Genomic DNA, 21,342 nt, shown 5'->3' with positions numbered 1-21,342 from the left:
TCTATTGTCTATTTAATACTTTTTAGCAAGAAAAATTCCTTTTAGTATATAGTTTTTAAAAATGTCTACCTTCAGTCTGTGGTGGTATATGTGAGATATAGAATGACAACTGATTTTTATATGCATATAATGCGAGTATTCTGTTATACTGTTATAAAAATCTCATTGATTTACATTACAAGCTATCAGAATTTCAACTTATTTTGGTAATTTAATTATCAGCAACTGCACTAAATTGCATATTTTTGCTTTGTTTTCAATAACTTTTTTTTGTTCTCCTCAAGTATGAGCTCCATATGTACTATGTCATACTATATGAACCATGAAAGCCTGATAAAAAACTATGCAAACTTAGTTTTTTTATGTTTGGTTTAAAGGTTCATGACAGGAATGCTATTTTGTCTCAGCCACTGATAATTTTCACATGTTCACAGGGAGGGGCGCTCTAACGCTCATGTAAAAGGAGATTACCAACGAATTGGAGATGTCATGCTGCACAACATGTGTGCTCTGAAGGTGAGGTTATAGTTCAGTTCTACAAACAAGAACAACTTCGATTTTTTATGTGAATTTTGGTGCAAGTATTCAGATCATCCATAATTTACGTGATGGGGTTGTTGCCTTCATAATCTCAGGAGTTCATAGGCTTTCTGCAGAAGCATGATGAGGTGTTAACAGAGCTTGAGAAAGCCACAAAGCGTGTTAAGAAGTTGGAGACTGTGTATAAAGAGTTTGAGCTGCAGAAGGTGTGCTACCTGCCGCTCAACACCTTCCTGCTGAAACCCATTCAGAGACTCATGCACTACAAACTCATCCTGGAGCGTCTGTGTAAGCATTACGCCCCCCAGCACAGAGACTACGATGACTGCAAAGGTGATTCTGCTACCAGCTAAACCGCAGATGTTTTTTTCGAAGAACGAACGCTTTTTCTTTAAGATCTGAGCATGATAATGAACGTCCACATTCTGTTTTTGCAGAGGCTCTGAAAGAGGTTGCAGAGATTGCTGCTCAGCTGCAGAGCAGTCTGATTCGACTGGAGAACTTTCAGAAGCTGACAGAACTTCAGAGAGATCTGATTGGCATTGAGAACCTTACGGCTCCGGGAAGAGTGAGTTGTTACCTTGTACCTGAATTTTTGTTTTGGTTAGTCAAAGTAGTGGATGAACTGGCGTACAGAACATCCCCTTTTAGCGTTATGAGCCAATTATACTATGGTCATGGTCAGAAATTTACTAAGTAGTATAAAATGTAACTCTGCATTCCTAGATTTACACTTTTTAAATGGCAGAAATCTTTAAGATAAAAGATAAATCTATGAGCTAGAAGATCATATTTCAACTCAGAATAGACAAAATATCGAGAAAGGTATTTAAAAGAGGGTTATAATAGCCAAAATAACAGCACTGTTCTTCACTGGAAAAGTTATTTCACCTCGATACAAACGCTCACTGTCATGGCAATCACACATTGCAATCTTCGTCTCATTTCTCGTTCGATTTGTGGCACACTGCTGGCAGGATGATAGTAATGTAGTTTTTAGAGCTTGGAAGCAATACAATAGACGTCAATGATTCACCCTTACATATGAGCATCTCACAAAATGAAGAGTTCTAGAGAAACAAGGAAATTGGAATTGTAGTTTGCTGCTTTATAATTAATTAAAGTCCGTAAGTAAAGTGCCCAGTTCATTTTTTTTTTCCTGCTCCTCTAGGAATTTATCAGGGAAGGTTGTCTCTACAAGCTCACCAAGAAGGGTCTGCAGCAGAGGATGTTTTTTCTCGTAAGACTGAACTTCTATTCTGTTTTGGCAGTTTTGATTTTAACCTCTGTCTGGGTTGACCAAAACCTTTTTCTGTCTTAAGTTTTCAGACATGCTGCTGTACACAAGCAAAGGGGTGACTGCAACCAATCAGTTCAAAGTTCATGGACAGCTTCCCCTCCATGGGATGATTGTGAGTATTCCCAGGAATTATTTATGGAATGGAATACTAACTGCATTATTGAATACGAAACAGTACGCATTATGTAGGGATACACATTCCAAACAGTAGTATGCTGAACATTGTCATGTCATTTGTAAAACCTTTGGGGAAAAAAGTCAAAAATGCTACTCCAAAAATCAAACAGGTTAGGACAAAACCAGAACAGATGTAATGGGGAGTCCTCTGTCGCTTTACAGCTATCACACATTGGAGAAATAGTGTTGTATATTTTATTTAGTCCAACTTTGAATAAATACAATCTGTGCACTACCTTAAACTGGATCAGCCTATGTCTAGCATTTATTGAACAAAATTAGATCCTACTAAGACATTCATTCCATGTTTCACCAGACAGGTCTACACCAAAATCCTTGGCCCAAGCTTCTTTTAAGTGGCTTGTGTTCATAGGCATCAGAAAAGCATTAACAAATCGTGAAATCAAATGGCTAGTGGTTGAATTTGACGTCACCTGATTTATGTTCAATTCAGCAAATGACTTTCAGTTAGGGCTTGGATTCAATGCCAAAAGGAGTTGAATCTTTGATTCGGAGGCTCTGGAAATCAAAAGTCAGCTCCAAATTTAAATCAGCTTCACTGAAGAGCCCGCCATATCTTGCCATTACCTGACAAATACTATCGTTGTGCCTGAAAACACATACTGAGTTGATACTACATTTGATGAAGAGCTTTCATTTACTCAACAGAGGTTGTTCTCGACATAATATACATGTTTTAAAAAGCTAAATGATCATAATTGCTTCTTTTTTTTTACAATTTGTTTTATCCTGCAAAAGAAGTACACACACTTCAGCTTATTTTGAATCTTTAGCAATCCCATCAATGTCTCATCTCTTATGCAAACCAGCTTGCCTGAATAAGCCTTTTGATGAATGGCTCTGTCCAAACAGTCTGCACAAGTGCTAGGCTGAGAGGATTTGCCCATCTTTAAACATGAGGAATATATAAAAGTATATTAAAATATATATATTTTTTAATGGTGATATTTCACAATATTACTGTTTTACTGTATTTTTCACCAAAGCATAAGAGACTTGTTTCAAAAACAAAAATAATCTTACAGATGTCAAACGTTTGAATTAACAGTAATATTATATTATTCTTATTTTCAAAGAAACATTTCCTTTAAAGGGATAGTTCATCTAAAAATAACAATTCTGTCATCATTTTACTCACCCTAAAGTTGTTCCAAATCTGTATGAATTTTTTTCTTCTTCTGCTGAACTCAAAAGATAATTTGAAGAATGTATGTAATCAAACAGTTGCTGATCCTCATTGCCTTCCATAGTATTTTTTTTTCATACTATGGAAGTCAGTGGGAACCATTAACTGTTACCCACAATCTTCAAAATATATATCTTCAACAGAAGACAGAAACGGAATAAACGGAATTTTTGGGTGAATTATCCCTTTAACTTTTGTCTTTGCTGTTTATCATCTTTCAGTAAGAGACTCTTTCTCCTCCACAGCTCCAAAGTAGAGATGAACAAATGGATTGAAGATCTGAACATGGCTATTGACATGTCAAAGAAATGTCAGGAGAAATCAGATCTTCTGTTGGACCCAAGCCTGTGTGATCGCTCCAACAGTAAGTATCTCAAGCCTGCTTACAGCGTATTCTTCCACTGTCCACACATGTGCAGGTCGTGATGTGTTTTTGTCCCTTAGCCTCTTTATCACTGATCCTGAAGTAGATGTAAACCCCATCGCTTCCGATTGCTCCTCCTCTCTCTCCCCTCTCCTCCTTCCTTCCTCTCCCTCCGCACAATCATAAGGATCATCAGATGAAGTGTCTCTGGAGCAGGAGTCAGAGGATGACATGAACTCTTCCCGCTGCTCTCTGGACAAGCAGAGCCACCACAGGGCCAACACCACCATGCATGTGTGCTGGCACCGCAACACCAGCGTCTCTATGTCTGACCACAGCCTAGCCGTGGAGGTAGCATTTACACACTTGCACACAGACACACACATTCATTTACAGTCTTCATGGAGCCTTATTGTGAAGGTCTTGACTACAGCTGCAGTGTACAAATGAAGGAACGTGACTCTAGCATGTGTTTGCAAAGAAATGTGTGGGTCATATTTCACCCCAGAATCAAAAGAAACTAATATTTTGGATAAAAAAGGAGGATTACTCCTTTCTTTCTTTCTTTCTTTCTTTCAGTACTTACATTTATTATTATTATTATTACCCTGAATTGTCAGTACAATATCAAAATTTGCAATCATATTTATTTTGTATTAATTTTTTTTGCTAATTCAGTACAACACATATTCTACAATATATTTTGACACTTCATGTTTAAATAATCATAAATAGTTTAAATAGTTAATTTATCTTTTAAGTTTATCATCAACTTACAGTTTATTTCTATCAGAAATGTTTAGTACATATTATTATTATTATTTTCATGTCAGCTATAATCATTTTCACTCTGAATTGTCAGTACTGTAATGCAAAGAAAATCTCATACTCTCTGAACTTATTTTTATTAATGAATTTTTGGTTAATTCAGTAAAACAGTTATACTACAGTTCATTTAAAGCATCATAAATTGTTTATATAGTTTATTTTTTATTTTAGTTTATCATAATTTAAAAAATTCATAAATTCAGTTTAAATAATGATTTAAATGTTTAAATACCAGTTTAAACAATTATTTTATTTTAATTTTAGGTTGAAAATTGACTCATGCTTTTAAGAGGTTTGGTGAGATTCACCCAGTTTGAGCTTTACACACATGAACAAGCACACACACATCTCTGAGGCTGGCTGTTGAGGTCTGGACTGCAACCGAAGCTTGAGAATGAGGGGCAAAGACTCATGGATCTTTTTTCTGCTTCTGTCTCCCTTTTCTTCAACACATCCAGTAGCTTCTCCACCCTCCCACTTCCATGTTTTCATGTCTGTAACATTTTTTCCTCTTTATTTGTTCACCAGTAACTGACTTTTGGAATGAAATTGAATGAATAAGTTAACATTTTCATGGATGCTTAATTTCTTCTTACATTTCTTTTCTACAGATTTGAAGAATTTTCAATCTGTCTTTTTTCCTCACTTAGGGATTGAAAGCTAACTTTCTAACACACTTTGTGTCTTCTGTTCTTCTTCTCTTTTTCTCCTTGTTGCCCTTTTTGTCTTCATCACTTTCTCTGCACCACATTATCTGTCCTTCTTCCTGTTGACATCTTTTCCTGTGCATGTGCTCTGTTTGCCTGCCTGCTCTCAGTATTCAGTTCTCCAGCCGTGTCTCCAGAGCTCCCCCCTCGCTACCTGCTCGGTCAGGGCCAGAGACCCAACACCATCACTCATGTGTGCTGGTACCGAAATCAGAACCTTTCTCTCAGTGACTATCTGCGCATGAACCAGGTACCAATGAGGTCAAAACCCCTCCAATAGCAGTCACCCTAGAGATTTGAAGACCTTCACTTGAATATGAAAACATTCAAATACAGTGATCCTCGATTATCTAAATCCATCCTTGTGGTGACACCCTAAAATGCAATAATACTGCATTTATTAATTAATCATTCATTCGATTTGTTAAAGCAATAAGCTCCAAGAGGAATTTATAACAGCTGAGGTGCATTGCTAAAACCCCCTTAGCTGTTATAAATTCACTGTAAACCATGGCTTCATGGGGCTTATTACTTTTATAAAACAGTTATTCCGTATATGTAGTAAGGTTTCACAAAACAAAACAGAGCAAATAAAGTGTAATGATATTAATAAAAACAGTATTCTTCCACCAAACAATGTAGTTCCTCGGAAACAGTTATGGTTGCAATAAAGTGGTTGCCAAGCAACACACAAAGTAAACAAAGATGTATGTTTGTAGTCATACATCAGTTTGGAGTTATTGTAGTTAAATGAAGTATTTTTTGCAATGGCTTCGAACGTGGCTCAACCAATCAGAATCAAGGACCGGAACTATCCGTTTTATAAAAATACAAATATATTTAAAAACTTTTTTTTTTTTAATGATATGTGTACATTTGCATCAACAACTCTCTCTGTCACTCATGACAACAGATCACCAACTCTTTGAAAATGCTTTATCATTGCAAATTCATTGTGACCCACTATGAGACCGTATTTCTCACTGCCCCATAAGAAGAATTGTGTAGAGAGTTACAAGCTCTGCCAGTGAAATTGAGACTTTTATTATGATTTCTTTTTTTCTTTTCTTTTTTTACCTGCTTATTTGGAAAATTGGTACTCTCTTCTTTAGCTTATTTTTTCCGTGTTTTGTACAGCTGTAAATTTCATTAAACTCTAATGCAGCACTAATGGTCTTTGTGCATGAGAGGTTCTTGCTTTGTTGTAGCAGTTAAATGTTCAACTTCCTCTTGCCCTCCATTACAGAACCAGCTGTCTGGTTACCTCCTAAGGAAGTTCAAGAACAGCAATGGCTGGCAGAAACTCTGGGTCGTCTTTACCAACTTCTGCCTGTTCTTCTATAAGACACACCAGGTATTGGAATATGTGCAAGCCGTTTGATGTATTTGATGTTCATTCTGAAAGATTAAACTTCCTGCAGGAGGTCTGAAGGTCTGGATAATTTCTCATTAATTCTTGTTTTTGTTCCAGGATGACTTCCCTCTGGCCAGTCTGCCGTTGCTAGGTTACACAGTCAGCACCCCAGAGGAATCGGATAGCATCCATAAGGAGTACGTCTTCAAGCTGCAGTTCAAATCCCATGTTTACTTCTTCAGGGCAGAGAGCGAGTATACATTTGAAAGGTATGGTTTTAAATATATTTATTAAAATAATTTATTCAAAATTATTCATTAGGTTATTCCTTGTTTCATATTAATGACTTCGTTTTAGAGCTGTCAATTGATTTCATTGCGTCTTTTTAATGATTTGGTAATTTATTGAATTAATGTACACTGCTGTTCTAAAGTTTGGAGTCTGTAAGATTTTTTTTCTAAAAACGCTTTTTAAAGAAGTCTCTTATGCTGACCAAGGCTGCATTTATTTGATGAAAAATACAGTAAAATAAGTAATACTGTAAAATGTTAATACAATTTAAAATATCCTTATTTCATATATTTAAAAATGTATTCATTCCAGTGATGGCAAAACTTAATTCTCAGCATCATTACTTCAGTGTCTCATGATCCTTCAGAAATCATTCTAATATGCTGATTTGATGCTCTATAAATCATCTATTATCATCATGTCGAAAACATTGGTGCTGCTTAATATTTTTGTGGAAACGGTGATAGTTTTTTCAGGATTCTTTGATGAATAGAAAGTTTAAAAAAGAACAGCATTTATTTGAAAAGGACGTTTTTAATAACATTATAAATGCCTTTTAATCATCCTTTCTGAATAAAATATTCTTTCACAAAAAATCAAACTTTCTGACCCCAAACGTTTGAACAGTAGTGTATGTCATTAATTGCAAATAATTGCTTGCATTTCTTCTAATAAAAACAGACTAGTGAAATATTTATATTAAAATTCAATACACATTATACATAATACTTCTGATATCTTTTATTTATTTATTTATTAATCATGCTAAATTAACAGCCTTAATTATTTGTTCTTCTATAATAAAAGAGAGAAGAAGTGAATATTTGATATGCTAAAACATGCTGGGATGTGTGTGCAGATGGATGGAGGTGATCAAAAGTGCAGCGAGCTCCGCGGGACGCATGAGTCTGCTTGTACCCAAAGGCCCAGCAGAGATGAACGGGGGAAGCTGAGTGTGTCAGACTGGTCTCCTGGAGCTGAGGGCTGGGCCCATTGTCTGCCAGGACCAAACACAGCATCGTTTTATCCTTTCTGATTTGTGGCTCTGAGAAGCATCATCATAATAACTTGATTCTTGACTCTGGACTGTTAGTTCTCTGCTTGCTGGGAGTTTGAGCTGCTTATTGAAGCCTCAGACCAAAGAAGTTGGTCGGAAAGTAAGCACTCTGTAACTGTCTCCCGCCATTTCTCTTTCTTTTCTTCTCGTCTTCTCGCTGATGAAACAAAAAGTGGGCATCTTGCTGTTCTAGAAGCACATTAGACTGAAAGAATTCTTATAGAAACAAATTAGACTGAATTAAGTTAAGTTTGTGTGTTTTCCTTAAAGATCCAGAGATAATCTTGCTAAGGTTACACTTATTGCTGTATTCAAGTTTTAAGGTCTTTGCTAAGATGAATCTGTCATTAGGATATTTAATGATTCTTGTTACTCCAGTTTATTCAGTAGAAATCTAGTCCCTCAGGACCACAAATATAGTTTCTATTATTTGTCCTGGGACAACCTGACTGAATACTACTAAATGGAGTGTTGACAAGCAGAGGGTTTGTATTAAGTCCAGCTGGTGCAGTAAGTGAGATAAAGGACTAGCGCTGTAAAATGTGTCTCGCTGATGTACAAACAACGTAATGTTGGTCAGAGAGCATGTTTACAGGGCATAGCTCAGAAACTGGAGTTCTATGATCGAGCACCTTTGCGCCTTTAAAGGGTTGAGGCTGAGATGTTGGTACAGGAAGGAACGAGTGAGGAATAGTAATGTTATTTTGACGTTGAGGCAGCTGAATTGGCTTGTACAGTATGTGCTGTCCTCTTCCAGCGTAGGTTAAAGCATGTCTTGAAGGTCATTATTAAGTGACCGTTACTATTTAGGGGATTTTTTGAGTTCTGATCCGTTGCTTTTTGATCTCACAGCATTGATTTTCTTTAAATCTGAAAACTAATCAGATATCTAGTGTAAAGTGAAGACTGACCAAAAGACATTTGCTAACCAAACTAAATGTAATGTTTTAAATGATGTATTCACAAATGGCACTGGTTTTGATTTTTGGGATACTTGACAGATAATAAGCTCAAGTCTAAACTAACCCCCATATGGGGGAAGAGGGTCATCCACGGTGTAATATTGCACTTTTCTTTTGGTTCCTGCCATTTACACACAGGGAAGAGGAAATGGTTCTGGTGAAGTTAAAACAACAATGCAAGATGGTCAGCCACTAAATCCAAAATTTAAACTGGGATCAAAGGCCTAAAACTGCCTGTTCCCATTTTATATTGTATATGCGAATTATTTTTTAAAATTTTTTAAATTTAAAGCATATTAATAATTAATTTACAAGTTCTTTCCCTACGATCTATTGATCAGCAAACCTTTTTTTTCACTATATATGTTACGGTCTTGTTTTGTTGGAAGGCCAGTTGAGTTATTTGTTGTTTCAGTAGCGTGATGAAGTTCCAGTGTTATGTTTACTTATCGGCTTCACTTTATGAAGACAGATCTGTACGACATCTGATTTGGGAGACTTTTTTTTTTTTTGCCTCTTTTTTGATTATTGGTTGTATTTATAAGGCTTTTGGCTTTGTCCGTTCAACATGCTGTACAGGGTCCAACCAAAGACCTGAAGAAGTCTTGCGTAAGCCTAAAAAAGTTTGGCCAGAGTTAGTCGGCCACACATTAAGCAGTGTTGCTTTGTGTACTTGTAACAATAAACTGTATGCAGCTATCATCTCGACATAAGCTCAGCTAGTCTGATGTGTTTCAAAACCCTCTACATTCACTAATGCACTGTGTGGGCTCATGGTCTCCACCCATTTTTGTACATTTTATGCAAGGACTGGAATCATTTTCTTCCTCGTTTTCTGTATTTGGCAATAAGAGGGATGGATGAAGGGTTGCTTTCCATCCTGGATTGCTAAGCATGAGAAAAGTGAGTTTACTCCAAGACCTCAGTTTCCGGTCTCGTTCAGAGAGGCACTAAACTGAGTTTTGATGAAATCGCTTTTCTCCAGCTTTACTATTTATTTTGTGTAGCATGCTGCTGAGGCGTTGCTCCTGTACACACCACATATAGTAAGTTTCATATTATGACATTGAAGGGATATCAAATAAAACTGAGCTGTGTAAACGTTTAATTCTCTTCTTTTTGTCACATTAAATGGTTAGTTCACACAAAAATACAAATTGTTATCAGTTAGCCTACTCACCCTGTATGACAGTTTGTTCATCTTTAAAACACAAATGAAGATATTTAAATGAAAACTGAGATTTATGTCGCTCTATTTAAAGATCATTACACCAAAATGTTGGCACTTCAGAAAGTTCATAAAAACTAGGGCTGGGTGAAAAATATCTTTATCTCTATTTCAATAGATTCTAATTTTTACGGAACGATATAGATTCTTAAATCCCAAGAATCGATTATTCTAGCCTGTTTTCAGTTAATGGATGGAACATTGAAGGGCACCTCCCATCCAATAAATCGCAATAAGCATTGTGCTTTGGTACTTTTAATATGAAACAAAGTCTCAGATTTCAAATGCTGTCCATTGTATTGCAGTATTTAAACAATAATTATGCTGTTTTGGCACTGTTTAATGTGGAGTGACAGATCGCTGTAGCACCTCACTTCAACAGACGCAGCAGCGCGAGGCGCACGTGGAACATCTCCTCCACATTAATACCAGTTTCAGCACAAAATAAACATGACTAAACATCTGAAGGTAAGTTAAAAGAAAGAGTACAACTTTACAATCCGTATCCTGTCCAATGTAATCTCTCAATCAGTGTTTCAGCCACGCAAAGTCAATATAACTGCTTGTAAACGATGTGTCACGTAATATTTACCTCAGCAAAACATATTTGGTGACCATAAACCCATTAGTCAGATAGAAAAATAAACTGTAGAGAGGGGCATTTTGCTAAATATATGCACCATATAACATATTCATTATAGTTTTTAACTGTTCTTCAATGTTTAATTTGTTTGAATAAATCCATCAAGTTTTCATGACAGCCACCATTTAAATGTTTATATTTTAAAAAATATATATTTATTTTAGCAGTTGTATATTAGCCTACAAATCGGTCAATTTTAACCTTCAATATTATAGCAATGTAGTACCAACTGACTCATGTATATTTTACAGCATTAGTTGAGAGATTTTTATCCTTTTGGAAAATTTGGTATGTGCTGTACCTGATATGTATCCAAAATAATCGATATTGAATCGAATCACAAGCTTGTGAATGAGAATCGAATCGTGAAATTTGTCAAAACCCATCCCTAATAAAAAAAAGATGTGTAAAAGTAATCCATATGAATTGAGTGGTTTAATCCAAGTCTTATTTAAATTAACAAAAATAATTTATAATATTATATTGCTATATAAATATTCAATTTCAGTTTATTGCCAAGGCAAAATTTTCACTTTCACATACTTAAATTACTAATGCTAAAACTTGCTTTTCAATAAAAAAATGTTTTTATATAAAAGAAACTAAAACGATAAAATGACACCACAAAAATAATTAACTTTAAAACTGAAAATATGGAAATAAAAGCTAAATCAAAATATGAATAAATATTATAATTCATAAATAATACTAAAATAACCCTGCTTTGTATGTTTTATAATAGAAAAAGATTTAATTTAGGCTTTTATTCACATATAAACTTTGATCAACGCACATGCATAGAGCACATCAAATATAGTAAGCAAACTGCAAAGTGTACTTGCATGACATGCCCTATGTAAGTGCGCTGATCAAGATTTATTCATGAATAAAAGCCTAAATTCTGTTTATATTATAAAACAATTGTCTCTTAAAAAAGAAAAGGATTACTTTTACAATTCTTTATGAATTGGAGCGACAAACTTTCGGTTCCATGGATTTTTAATGAAGGGACAGAATTCTATCAGATTTGTGTTTCGAAGCTGAACGGAAGTCTTATGAGTTTGGAATGACATGAGAGGGTGAATAATTAATGACAGAATTTTCATTTTTGGCTGAACTATACTTTTAAGCCTTTTTCCGGCATTTCACCCTGTAATTTATGTCCTAAATGCAAACTTAAGAAATAAACACTTTTTACACTAGTTTATTTACAGTTCAATGTACTTTTTCATTTAATGGAATACACATAAACTTGGTTTGTCGTTTCAATATTTTACATTTGATTTAGACATTTCAAAATTCTATAAAGTAAACAGTAAAAAAACATCTCATAATACAAGCTGTAATGGAAAGATTGGATGTGTATGCAGAAGGAGCAGGTGGGCACAGAGGACCGGCTCATGAAGGGATCGGGACGGTCTTTCCATCAGACATCATCGTTTTGAAGGCATGCTGTTTCTTTTGAGTGTAAACCTGCAGAGTTGAGACACAGGAATTCTCAAAGTTCACTCCTGCGGAAGATTCAGTACTGCATGCAAGTGCCACAGCGCAGCACAATATCTTATAGCACTGAATCAGCATGACCTGAAAAACTGCCATAATCAGAAAATGACATAAAATACAATTAGATACTGTGTGTACAGACACACAGACGAGACTGTATATTAAATGTAAGACCTGTTTACCTGCACACTCTCTCCATAATGTTATCGAGTAAACGGTCTGAGATTCCAGGGCTGGACTCCTCTGCGAGGCTGAATGCGTTTTCCAGCTCCTCCAGGGCACATACACCGCTCCTGCTAACACGCCGCTTCTCCTTCAGCTGCATACAGAACATAATCCGCGTGTTGTGACTTGACGTTAAAGCAGGAGGTCAAGGCTCACTTACATAAACGTACGTTTTTGAATTCTTTACCTCTCTGAAGATGGGTGTGATGAACGTTGTTAGAGACGGTGACTTTGGCTGCCTCTTCACAACGTCTGATGTCTGTTAGAAAAACAAAAAAATAAACCGGTGAAGTCCAAATGAACTTGCAGTCAAGTCAGAAAAGAAACTGATCATATTCACTACAAAATGAGTGTTACTGGACCTCAGTGCTGCCTTTGATACTATTGACCATTCTATTGGATAAGCTCAAAAATGATGTTGGCATTAAAGGAATTGCATTGGTATGGTTCAAATTGTACCTACCTGACAGTTATCAATTTGTAGCAGTAAAAACGGGTGTGTTATAAGTTCAGTGTGGAGGACCGTAGGCCTCAGTACTAGAGCTGAACATTTTAATCAACTAATGTGTGTTTAACAGTCTGGTTCCAAAAGTAAAAATCCCATTCATTTTCTTAATAGGGGAATTGATTTGAACAATAAATTCTACATTTTTAAAGACAAATCTACAGTGAGCTATGAGGTTGTTAACCCTGGTGAAAAACGACATTACTCATGAATCTGCTGAGAAATCTCCAGCAATAAGAAAATCGCGACTAGCAAATGATGCCAAATCCCATGAAGAACTGCAAACTATTTAAATATTTGTATGCATAATATGCATATTTTTGCACTGAACAATATGTATATACAGTGGGGCAAAAAAGTCTTTAGTCAGCCACCAATTGTGCAAGTTCTCATTTTCTTCAAATGAAAGTTTGTAATATTGTGATTCACCTTGATATATATATATATATATATATATATATATATAGGTTTTTTTTTGTATTGTTTAAACTCCTATAGGAAAACATTTCTGGAACCACAGTGGCTAAAAAAGTGGACAGGCACTGTTGCACTTTATAGAGTAGTATTCAGCTGGTCATGTGATTACAGTAGGCAGCCCCTAATATTTCAAATTAAGTATACTACACTTCATTTCTTTGTGTAAGATGTGGTTAATGAAACCTGCTGATTTTTTAAGGAGGCTCTGCCCCCCAGTATATATTTAAGTGCGATTAGTCGACTAAAGAAAAATCTTCGGGGACAGCCTTAATAAAAATTGTATTAAACATTGTCAGATCCATCCCCGGCCCTTTCACACCTAGTATCAGAGGCAGCTCTGATGGGACTTTAATTCATCTCCTGCAATTGTGATTCCTGCGTAGATATATATGCTGCCTCTTTGACACTAAAAATACTGTTTAAACACCCTTTGTGGTATCTTTATAATACAGATTCTGCTTTTATGTTGGCTTTGTTCTGCAAAGGCTTTAGAACACATTTTTACCTTACAGTCTAAATGGTTGAAACCTCTCTGTAACTTGTTCATGGAAGTGGGCCGTACAGTGGGGAAAGTCCACATGGGACACTGGTCTCTGTCATCCCCCTCCCCATCCCTGAGTGAAAGCACACAGAGTAAACATACTGTATACAAATTTCACAAGTTTGCTGATCACACATCTAGGAATGTAAAGCGGACACATACATGTCAGAGTCATCAGAGCTCGATTCGTCCCCGGGGCCCTCTGACTTCCAGTGGCGATATCGATCAATGAGCTCTGCCAGGTATGAGGTTTTCTTGGTGTAGCGGGTGATGAACTTGTGCTTCAGAAGCTCTTTGGCTGTCGGTCTCTGTTGGATGCAAACAGCATGTCACAAAAATGAAAAGCAGTTTACCTCATGTTTTAAAATTTATTAGCCTGTTTATACTAAAGGCTAATTGCATCACTGGCAGAGTTTGAATAGAATTTCTTATATTATAATACATTAACTGATAAATGACATATTAAAATTAAGTAACACTTTATTTTAAAGACCAATTCTCTCTATTAACAAACTATTAACTATGCCTCATTAAAACTCCTAATTTGCTGCTTATTAATAGTTAGTAAGGTAGTTGTCAAGTTTAGGTGTGGGGATGGATTAAGGGATCAAAAATACGGTCATGCAGAATAAGGCATTAATATGTGTTTTATAAGTACTAATAAACAGCCAATCATTTATTTCCAGATCACCTAATAAGCAACCCGTTAATAGTGAGAATTGGTCTTTAAAATAAAGTTACCTAAAATTAAAATAAATAATCTAAATAAATCAAAATAATAATAATAATTTTAAATTCTACAAGTGTATTTTAGGCATCACAACATTGTAATGTACAGTTAAAAAAATAATATATTTATTTTTAGATTGCTAAAGTTTACATTTAATAGTGCAAATAAATTATTTGTACTGTTAAAAATGTGAAATAAAAAAAAAACAGCATCAGATGATGCAAAGATTATCTAAATGTAAAATTAAGAGAAATTAACTAATCTAATCATCAGATATGGGTTCCTTTTTTTAAAACAAAATCTGTATTTAAATCAATATTAAATATATATATATAATAACAGATTTTTTTTGTTTTGTTTTAAATAAAGGTATTAAAAAAGAGAGGTACTAACAAATCGTGGATCTTTATTGAGACAAGCTTCAACAAAGTCCTTAAAGGCTTTGCTGTAGGACCCCTCCAGTGTGGGTGGGTTATTTTTAGGGATGAGGAACAAGACTCTCATGGGGTGAAGTTCTGAGTTGGGTGGCTCTCCTTTAGCCAGCTCGATGGCTGTGATACCCAATGACCAGATGTCAGCCTAAGACAGAGGGAAGGGAAAAGGGCAAAAAAAATGGGGGTCAGTACTTGTGCCATCTCTCTGTCTCTGAATATTTAATTGATCTTATTTTCATCAGGCAACAGAAGCAGTCTTGACTAGTTAACAGATGTTCACGTGGAGAACTTGAACATGATACTAAATGACAAGCGAGACAAGGAAGTACTTGTACCTTGAAGTCATATGCAGACTGTTTAATGACCTCTGGTGCCATCCAAAATGGAGTTCCTACAAATGTGTTTCTCTTAATTTGTGTGTCTGTTAACTGGCCGGCCACTCCAAAGTCTGCCAGCTTGACTTGTCCATGTTCAGATAGTAACACATTGGCCGCTGTAGGCAAAAAGTAGAGTTATTAATGTAAGGACACTTCACAGTAGTGCTGGGCGGTATGACCAAAAATGTATATCGCAGTATTTTTCAAAATTATACTGGTTTCACGGTACATGACGGTATTAACAAAAATAAACACCGGTGTTCGGTATGAACTGGAATACTGCCCAGCACTAATTCACAGGACTAAAATGAACTAAACTGAGGTAAGTTTTGCATACTGACCTTTGATATCTCTGTGAATCTTCCTCTCTGAGTGGAGGTAGTCGAGTCCTTTCAGTATTTCTCTAAGAATGGTGGCGATATATACTTCTTCCAGAGGTCCCGGCCTTAGCTTGGCACAAACACATTAGAGCATGTTAAATATAGGGACATTTCCTGTGCCATTGACATTTTCCAGAGTTGTTTTTTTCCCACAAAGTCATTTTCCAAAGTTATTCCTCTCTTTAAGGAACCCACAAACATGCTGAAAAGACCAACTCACCAGGTCTAGAGCCGATCCACCTCCCAAATATTCCATGATTATCCATAGTTTAGAGCCCTGAGAAACACAACAAACCAGAAAATGGAACAATAAATGTAACTGATGTTCTCTAAAAGGAACAGTTCAGCAAAGCATGACCCCATTTATGGTGCACTTTTATCCTTTTTGAAATTTGAGACTGTTATTTTAGCATTATTTATTAGTATTTCTTAATATTTTGAATTCGCTTTTATTTTTGTTTTCAGTTCTGAATTAAATTTGAAGTTTGAGTAATTTTGTAATGCGCGTTCGTCATTTTTTATTAGTCTTTCTGGTATCAATTTACTTGGAAGTCTTTATGTAATGCATTATAAAAGCATTGTATGATCTCAAATAATTATAACCAGTTTGAATTCATTATAAAATATCTAATCTATTCATTGTTACACCTTTAAAAAGTGCAATGCACTAAACACATGGCAAACAAACCTACAGATTTTATAATGCATTTTAACTTTTGTTTATTTATAAAAAGGTATAATGCATTACATCATACATTATGAATACCTTTATAAGGCATTATTCAAAAAGGCTTTAAGTAAGGTGCGACTGTTTATTTTATTCCATATAGCTTTAATTTTTATTTCCATTTTAGTAGCTTTAAGTACTTCAATGTAATCTTATTCCACTTACAATATTTCTACTTAGTTAAATTTGAGACTGTTATTTTAGCATTATTTATTAGTATTTCTTAATATTTTGAATCCGCTTTTATTTTTGTTTTCAGTTCTGAATTAAATTTGAAGTTTGAGTAATTTTGTCTTTCTGGTATCAATTTACTTGGAAGTCTTTATGTAATGCATTATAAAAGCATTGTATGATCTCAAATAATTATAACCAGTTTGAATTCATTATAAAATATCTAATCTATTCATTGTTACACCTTTAAAAAGTGCAATGCACTAAACACATGGCAAACAAACCTACAGATTTTATAATGCATTTTAACTTTTGTTTATTTATAAAAAGGTATAATGCATTACATCATACATTATGAATACCTTTATAAGGCATTATTCAAAAAGGCTTTAAGTAAGGTGCGACTGTTTATTTTATTCCATATAGCTTTAATTTTTATTTCCATTTTAGTAGCTTTAAGTACTTCAATGTAATCTTATTCCACTTACAATATTTCTACTTAGTTGCCAAGTTTTCATCTAAAATGTATATTTTATTTCAGCTACTGAAACTTCTATTTTTATTAGTTATAGTTTGAGTTAACAATAGCAGCTCTGGTTTGAGGCACACTGGTTACTGTCTACTTTTGCTGTATGGAAAAGAACAGCTGAAAGTCTGGAAAATACCTCTTTTTGTGTTCCATGGAAGAAAATCAGTGACACTTTACAACAAAGTAATAATAAGGTCCTCCAATAACCTCCAATAAACCAACAGTGAGCACTGTTAATTCATGTTTGTTCATGATACAGGAAATCTGACAAAGTTATTTGACTTAAATGTTCATTTCTACATATACTAATATTTATCCATCTTAAAGTATTTATTGTTAGTTAATGATGCCTAAAACATGAACTAATCTGCTGTCATTGTAAAGTGTTACCAGGAAGTCATAGTTTTTTTTCTGAAAAAGATGCCGTCTGGGTAATCTATTCCTTTAAAGATACACAAATATATTGTTATATAATAAGAGCTGTGCCTGAAAGAAAGAACTCTCCACAAACCGTCAAATAGGAGCCGTAGTATTTGGTGACATAAGGGCTGTCACACTGGCTGAGAACCGTGATCTCCTGCTGGATGTCTTCAATCTCATCCTCTGCCTCCTCCAAGTCAATAATCTTAATGGCCACCACTTCTTTCGTGCGGTTGTTTATGCCCTTGTATACCTCTCCAAAAGAGCCTTTACCAATTCGTTCCAATTTAGTGAAGTACTCTTCAGGATTCAAACATGAGTTCTAAAGGAAAAACAAGAAAGATGTAAAGATTCTTACCGGATATCGATGACAAGTACACACTTTACACACGTGATGGACGTGTTGTCCTTTTATTCAAGCAACAGATCAACAAATGCTGGAATATCTACCCAATCATCACTCCACTGAAGGTCCGGAGAAGATGAGAATCTATAAAGAGAACTGTCAGAAATCCCATGTAGTTTTTTAAGCAATTTTTTCATTTTTCTGACACCTAGGAAAACACTAGGAGCATCTGCTTCCTTGTTCAGTACAGCATAAAGATAAATTGTACTGACAATCCATCTGGAAGTGGTGTTTTATTAAAAAAAACAACGAGCTCTTTTGACGACAAGACTCAAAGTTCAGGAGATAAGACCTCCTCTTGGTATCAGCTAAACGTCTGATTTCCGCATTAATCACACTTTTATTGCACCTTTTTTAAAACACTGAGCAATCAAAACACAAACCTTTACTATTCTTAGTAGTACCACCCATTGGATTCTCTATAAAATGAGATCAACAGGATATTTTTAACACTTCTCAGAAACAGGCCAGCTGCACCTTTCGTCAAAGATACTCCGAGGTTCAACCCACATCAAAACATGACACACTGCAATTATCATACTGACCTACAAAACGTGCGCATGTATCGATACAAAATAACTACACTGTCTCATATTTAACATAACAGTAGTACACTGGGAGTTCCTCTGTTTTTCTCTGTTATGGTGGTGTCAAAAAGTGTGATGTGAAGATTCTCAATACAATATAACAGTTGCAAACAAGGATGCACAATATAAATGTTGACCATCAGACATTTTATGTTCATTTTCCATGGGCTTTTGGACATTTAAAAAAATTAATGCAAATTTTAGCCTAAATTATGATGTTTCTAGCTGGATCTAGCTAGTTTGGGACAATATTTTGGTGTTCTAGTTGGTGATAATATTTGGCATAAATGAAAGGATCTGTTTGATAATTGTTTTTCTTACAATAACTGGGGTAACAGGGCTGAAAGGCTAAGCTGGACTCATGCAGTCTATACTTTAATTAGTGCAAATATTGAGAAAATCTTATCCATGCTCCCACCATGCTTTAGAGGGTCCAAATGATCTGATTTCATGGGTGTTACAGGAAATATAGTGTGGTAGCAGGGTTGTGCAAAATGTGGGGGACAGCTAAAAAAAATGGCTATTATTAGTAGCTACCATTATTAGTTAAATTTTTAGTGATTAGTTAATGGTTATAAAAATTAAAATTGTTGTAATTAGACAGCCCAAAGTTCCATTTTTAAAGGGTACTGTCTGTTTCAAAATCAAAATTCTAGATTGGAGCTGTAGTTTGAGTACTTTTCATAAATCATAGTGGCCATCATATCGGTTTTCAAACAGATAGATAGATAGATAGATAGATAGATAGACAGATAGTGCTGTCAAACGATGTGTACTGTGTATTTTTATTATGTATATATAAATAAACACACATACAGTATATATTTAGAAAATATTTACATGTATATACATTTACATATTTATATTCTTATATTTTATATTATAAATAATTTTATTTAATATATAAACATAACATATTTTTCTTAAATATATACATGCATGTGTTTTTTTTTTTTTATATATATATATATACATTTTTATATATATATATACATAATAAATATACACACATATATTATGTAAACAGAAACGTTTATTTTGGATGCGATTAATCGCTTGACAACACTAATAGATAGATTATGATAATACCCACAATTTCAATTTCAGTGCACCCCTAGTTGTGATGTGTGCCAAAAATTATGAAAGAAAGAGACTGTATTTTGTTCATTTACCTGGTATTTTTTCCAAGAGGAACATCATATAAGCATTAGTAAATACAAGAAAATACTGTAAAATCTCACGTTTAATGTGTTACTTGCCGTTTCTTTGTAATTGTCTGTACAATTTGCAAGTAATTTCCCAGTGAAAATTATGTAAATCCCACATTTTTTTCCAGTGTACGTGTACTCATTATATTATATTATTTAGTGGAATAGTTTATAATTACAAAAGCTTACTATTATACAAAGACGCTGTAACGTTTAGTAACGGTTATGTCTCAGTATGAAAGCAATGCCTGGGGGGCTTCAGGTGTCATCTTCATCTCTCTGGATTACCTGGTTCCGAATGTTCTGAAGGTGGGCCATGTCCCGCTTAATCTACCTCCAGTTCGGGGCTTCTCAGATTTTTCCCTCTTTCTCTCCTTCTTGGACAGTCACCACTTATCAAAGGAACAGCTTGTTCCCAATCCACGCCTCTCTAAATCATTCCGGTGTATCAGACTGGCCAGCGCTAGTTTACAATGATTTTAATATGTAATTCTGTCCATTCATAAGAGCAGACACTCAGTCTTTGGTATGGATGTTTACGGTTTATGCTCTGTACATGAGACTCCCTCTATACCCCGCTACTTTGACTAAGAGAGAGGCATTGTGTTCAGCGCATGCGCGATAATCTCCTTCAAAGCCCAAAGACTGCTGGGAATCGTAGTTTTTACTTTGCAAACTTGGCTGTGTTTATAGAGGTTGTGCAACAATTTTTTTTTTAGAGATATACAATTTAAGTACGTGAGTATAATTTGTAAATCTTTAGCTTTAACATTTGTTTACTTACGCTTAAACATTTCCTATTTATCATACAATAGATGGACAGTTACACACTTATATTACGTTGGTTTATTAATATGACAAACATACTTAGTATTAGGTCTTAGTGGGTCTTAAAATACTAAGACCATACTTAGTAGGTCTTAGTATTTTAAAGTCCTGTTTTGAGCAAATCATAGCTGTTTTCTTTGCCCTAAATCTACATATTCCGCTAAACCTCACTCTCACAAAACTTCAATTAAAGCAATTAGGCTATTTAATTTCTTTCATTCAATTGAGAAACAACTGCAATGTAGCCTATACGTGATTTCAGGTTTTTACTACTTTGTGAGTAGACATGTGCCAAACCCTGAGGACAATCTGACCGGTAGGATAAAATGTCAGGACACCGTCATATTTCTAATTATGAGGGCATTTGTGTTATTTTCAGCATCCTGTAGCCTAATTGTGTACATGAAGATTTCTTGTGCAACATATGTGCAAAGTGCAGGTTAATTTCAGTCTGGGGTTTATGTCACAGTGGTTATCCTTTTATCATGGTAAAACCATTTCATGCAGCTAGTCAAATTTTCTTCTCTATCTAGGGACAGTTAGCATTCCAATATCCTGTTTAGTTTTGGTCATCTTAAATATTTTTCTTTCTTTTTTATATATATTTTGTATAATATCTTCATATCACTTTTCACA

At 34.9% G+C, this 21,342-nt stretch overlaps 2 protein-coding genes across 3 annotated transcripts in view; one reads left to right on the top strand and one right to left on the bottom strand.

The window, feature by feature from the left end:
- Window positions 1-9,888, top strand: part of LOC107552280 (FERM, RhoGEF and pleckstrin domain-containing protein 2-like) — a 66,717-nt gene extending 56,829 nt beyond the window's left edge. The window contains exons 17-26 of the mRNA XM_016234143.1: window positions 435-516; window positions 636-873; window positions 978-1,108; window positions 1,712-1,780; window positions 1,863-2,014; window positions 3,446-3,588; window positions 3,776-3,939; window positions 6,370-6,477; window positions 6,595-6,746; window positions 7,628-9,888. Of these exons, the coding sequence (XP_016089629.1) occupies window positions 435-516; window positions 636-873; window positions 978-1,108; window positions 1,712-1,780; window positions 1,863-2,014; window positions 3,446-3,588; window positions 3,776-3,939; window positions 6,370-6,477; window positions 6,595-6,746; window positions 7,628-7,721 (1,333 nt within the window). The 3' untranslated portion in view covers window positions 7,722-9,888. The remainder of the gene's footprint in view (window positions 1-434; window positions 517-635; window positions 874-977; window positions 1,109-1,711; window positions 1,781-1,862; window positions 2,015-3,445; window positions 3,589-3,775; window positions 3,940-6,369; window positions 6,478-6,594; window positions 6,747-7,627) is intronic.
- Window positions 9,889-11,989: 2,101 nt separating this feature from the next.
- Window positions 11,990-20,483, bottom strand: LOC107552267 (serine/threonine-protein kinase 25-like). 2 transcript variants are annotated; one of them, XM_016234126.1, is made up of 11 exons: window positions 20,167-20,483; window positions 17,769-17,999; window positions 16,051-16,107; window positions 15,792-15,900; window positions 15,409-15,566; window positions 15,033-15,218; window positions 14,072-14,217; window positions 13,874-13,982; window positions 12,574-12,645; window positions 12,344-12,480; window positions 11,990-12,131 (listed from the first exon to the last, which is right to left on the bottom strand). In XM_016234126.1, exons 1-11 carry the CDS (start codon window positions 20,194-20,196, stop codon window positions 12,092-12,094), a joined length of 1,275 nt encoding a protein of 424 aa, XP_016089612.1. In that variant the 5' UTR covers window positions 20,197-20,483; the 3' UTR covers window positions 11,990-12,091. The 2 variants fall into 2 exon arrangements, with proteins under 2 accessions (XP_016089612.1, XP_016089613.1); XM_016234127.1 differs by having other exon boundaries at window positions 12,066-12,250.
- Between the last annotated feature and the right edge of the window lie 859 nt (window positions 20,484-21,342).

Source organism: Sinocyclocheilus grahami, unplaced genomic scaffold, assembly GCF_001515645.1.
Source record: "Sinocyclocheilus grahami isolate Dianchi unplaced genomic scaffold, SAMN03320097.WGS_v1.1 scaffold444.1, whole genome shotgun sequence".
Lineage (NCBI taxonomy): Eukaryota > Metazoa > Chordata > Actinopteri > Cypriniformes > Cyprinidae > Sinocyclocheilus > Sinocyclocheilus grahami.
Note: the sequence above shows the minus strand (reverse complement) of the source record. Positions and strands in the feature narration are given on the sequence as shown.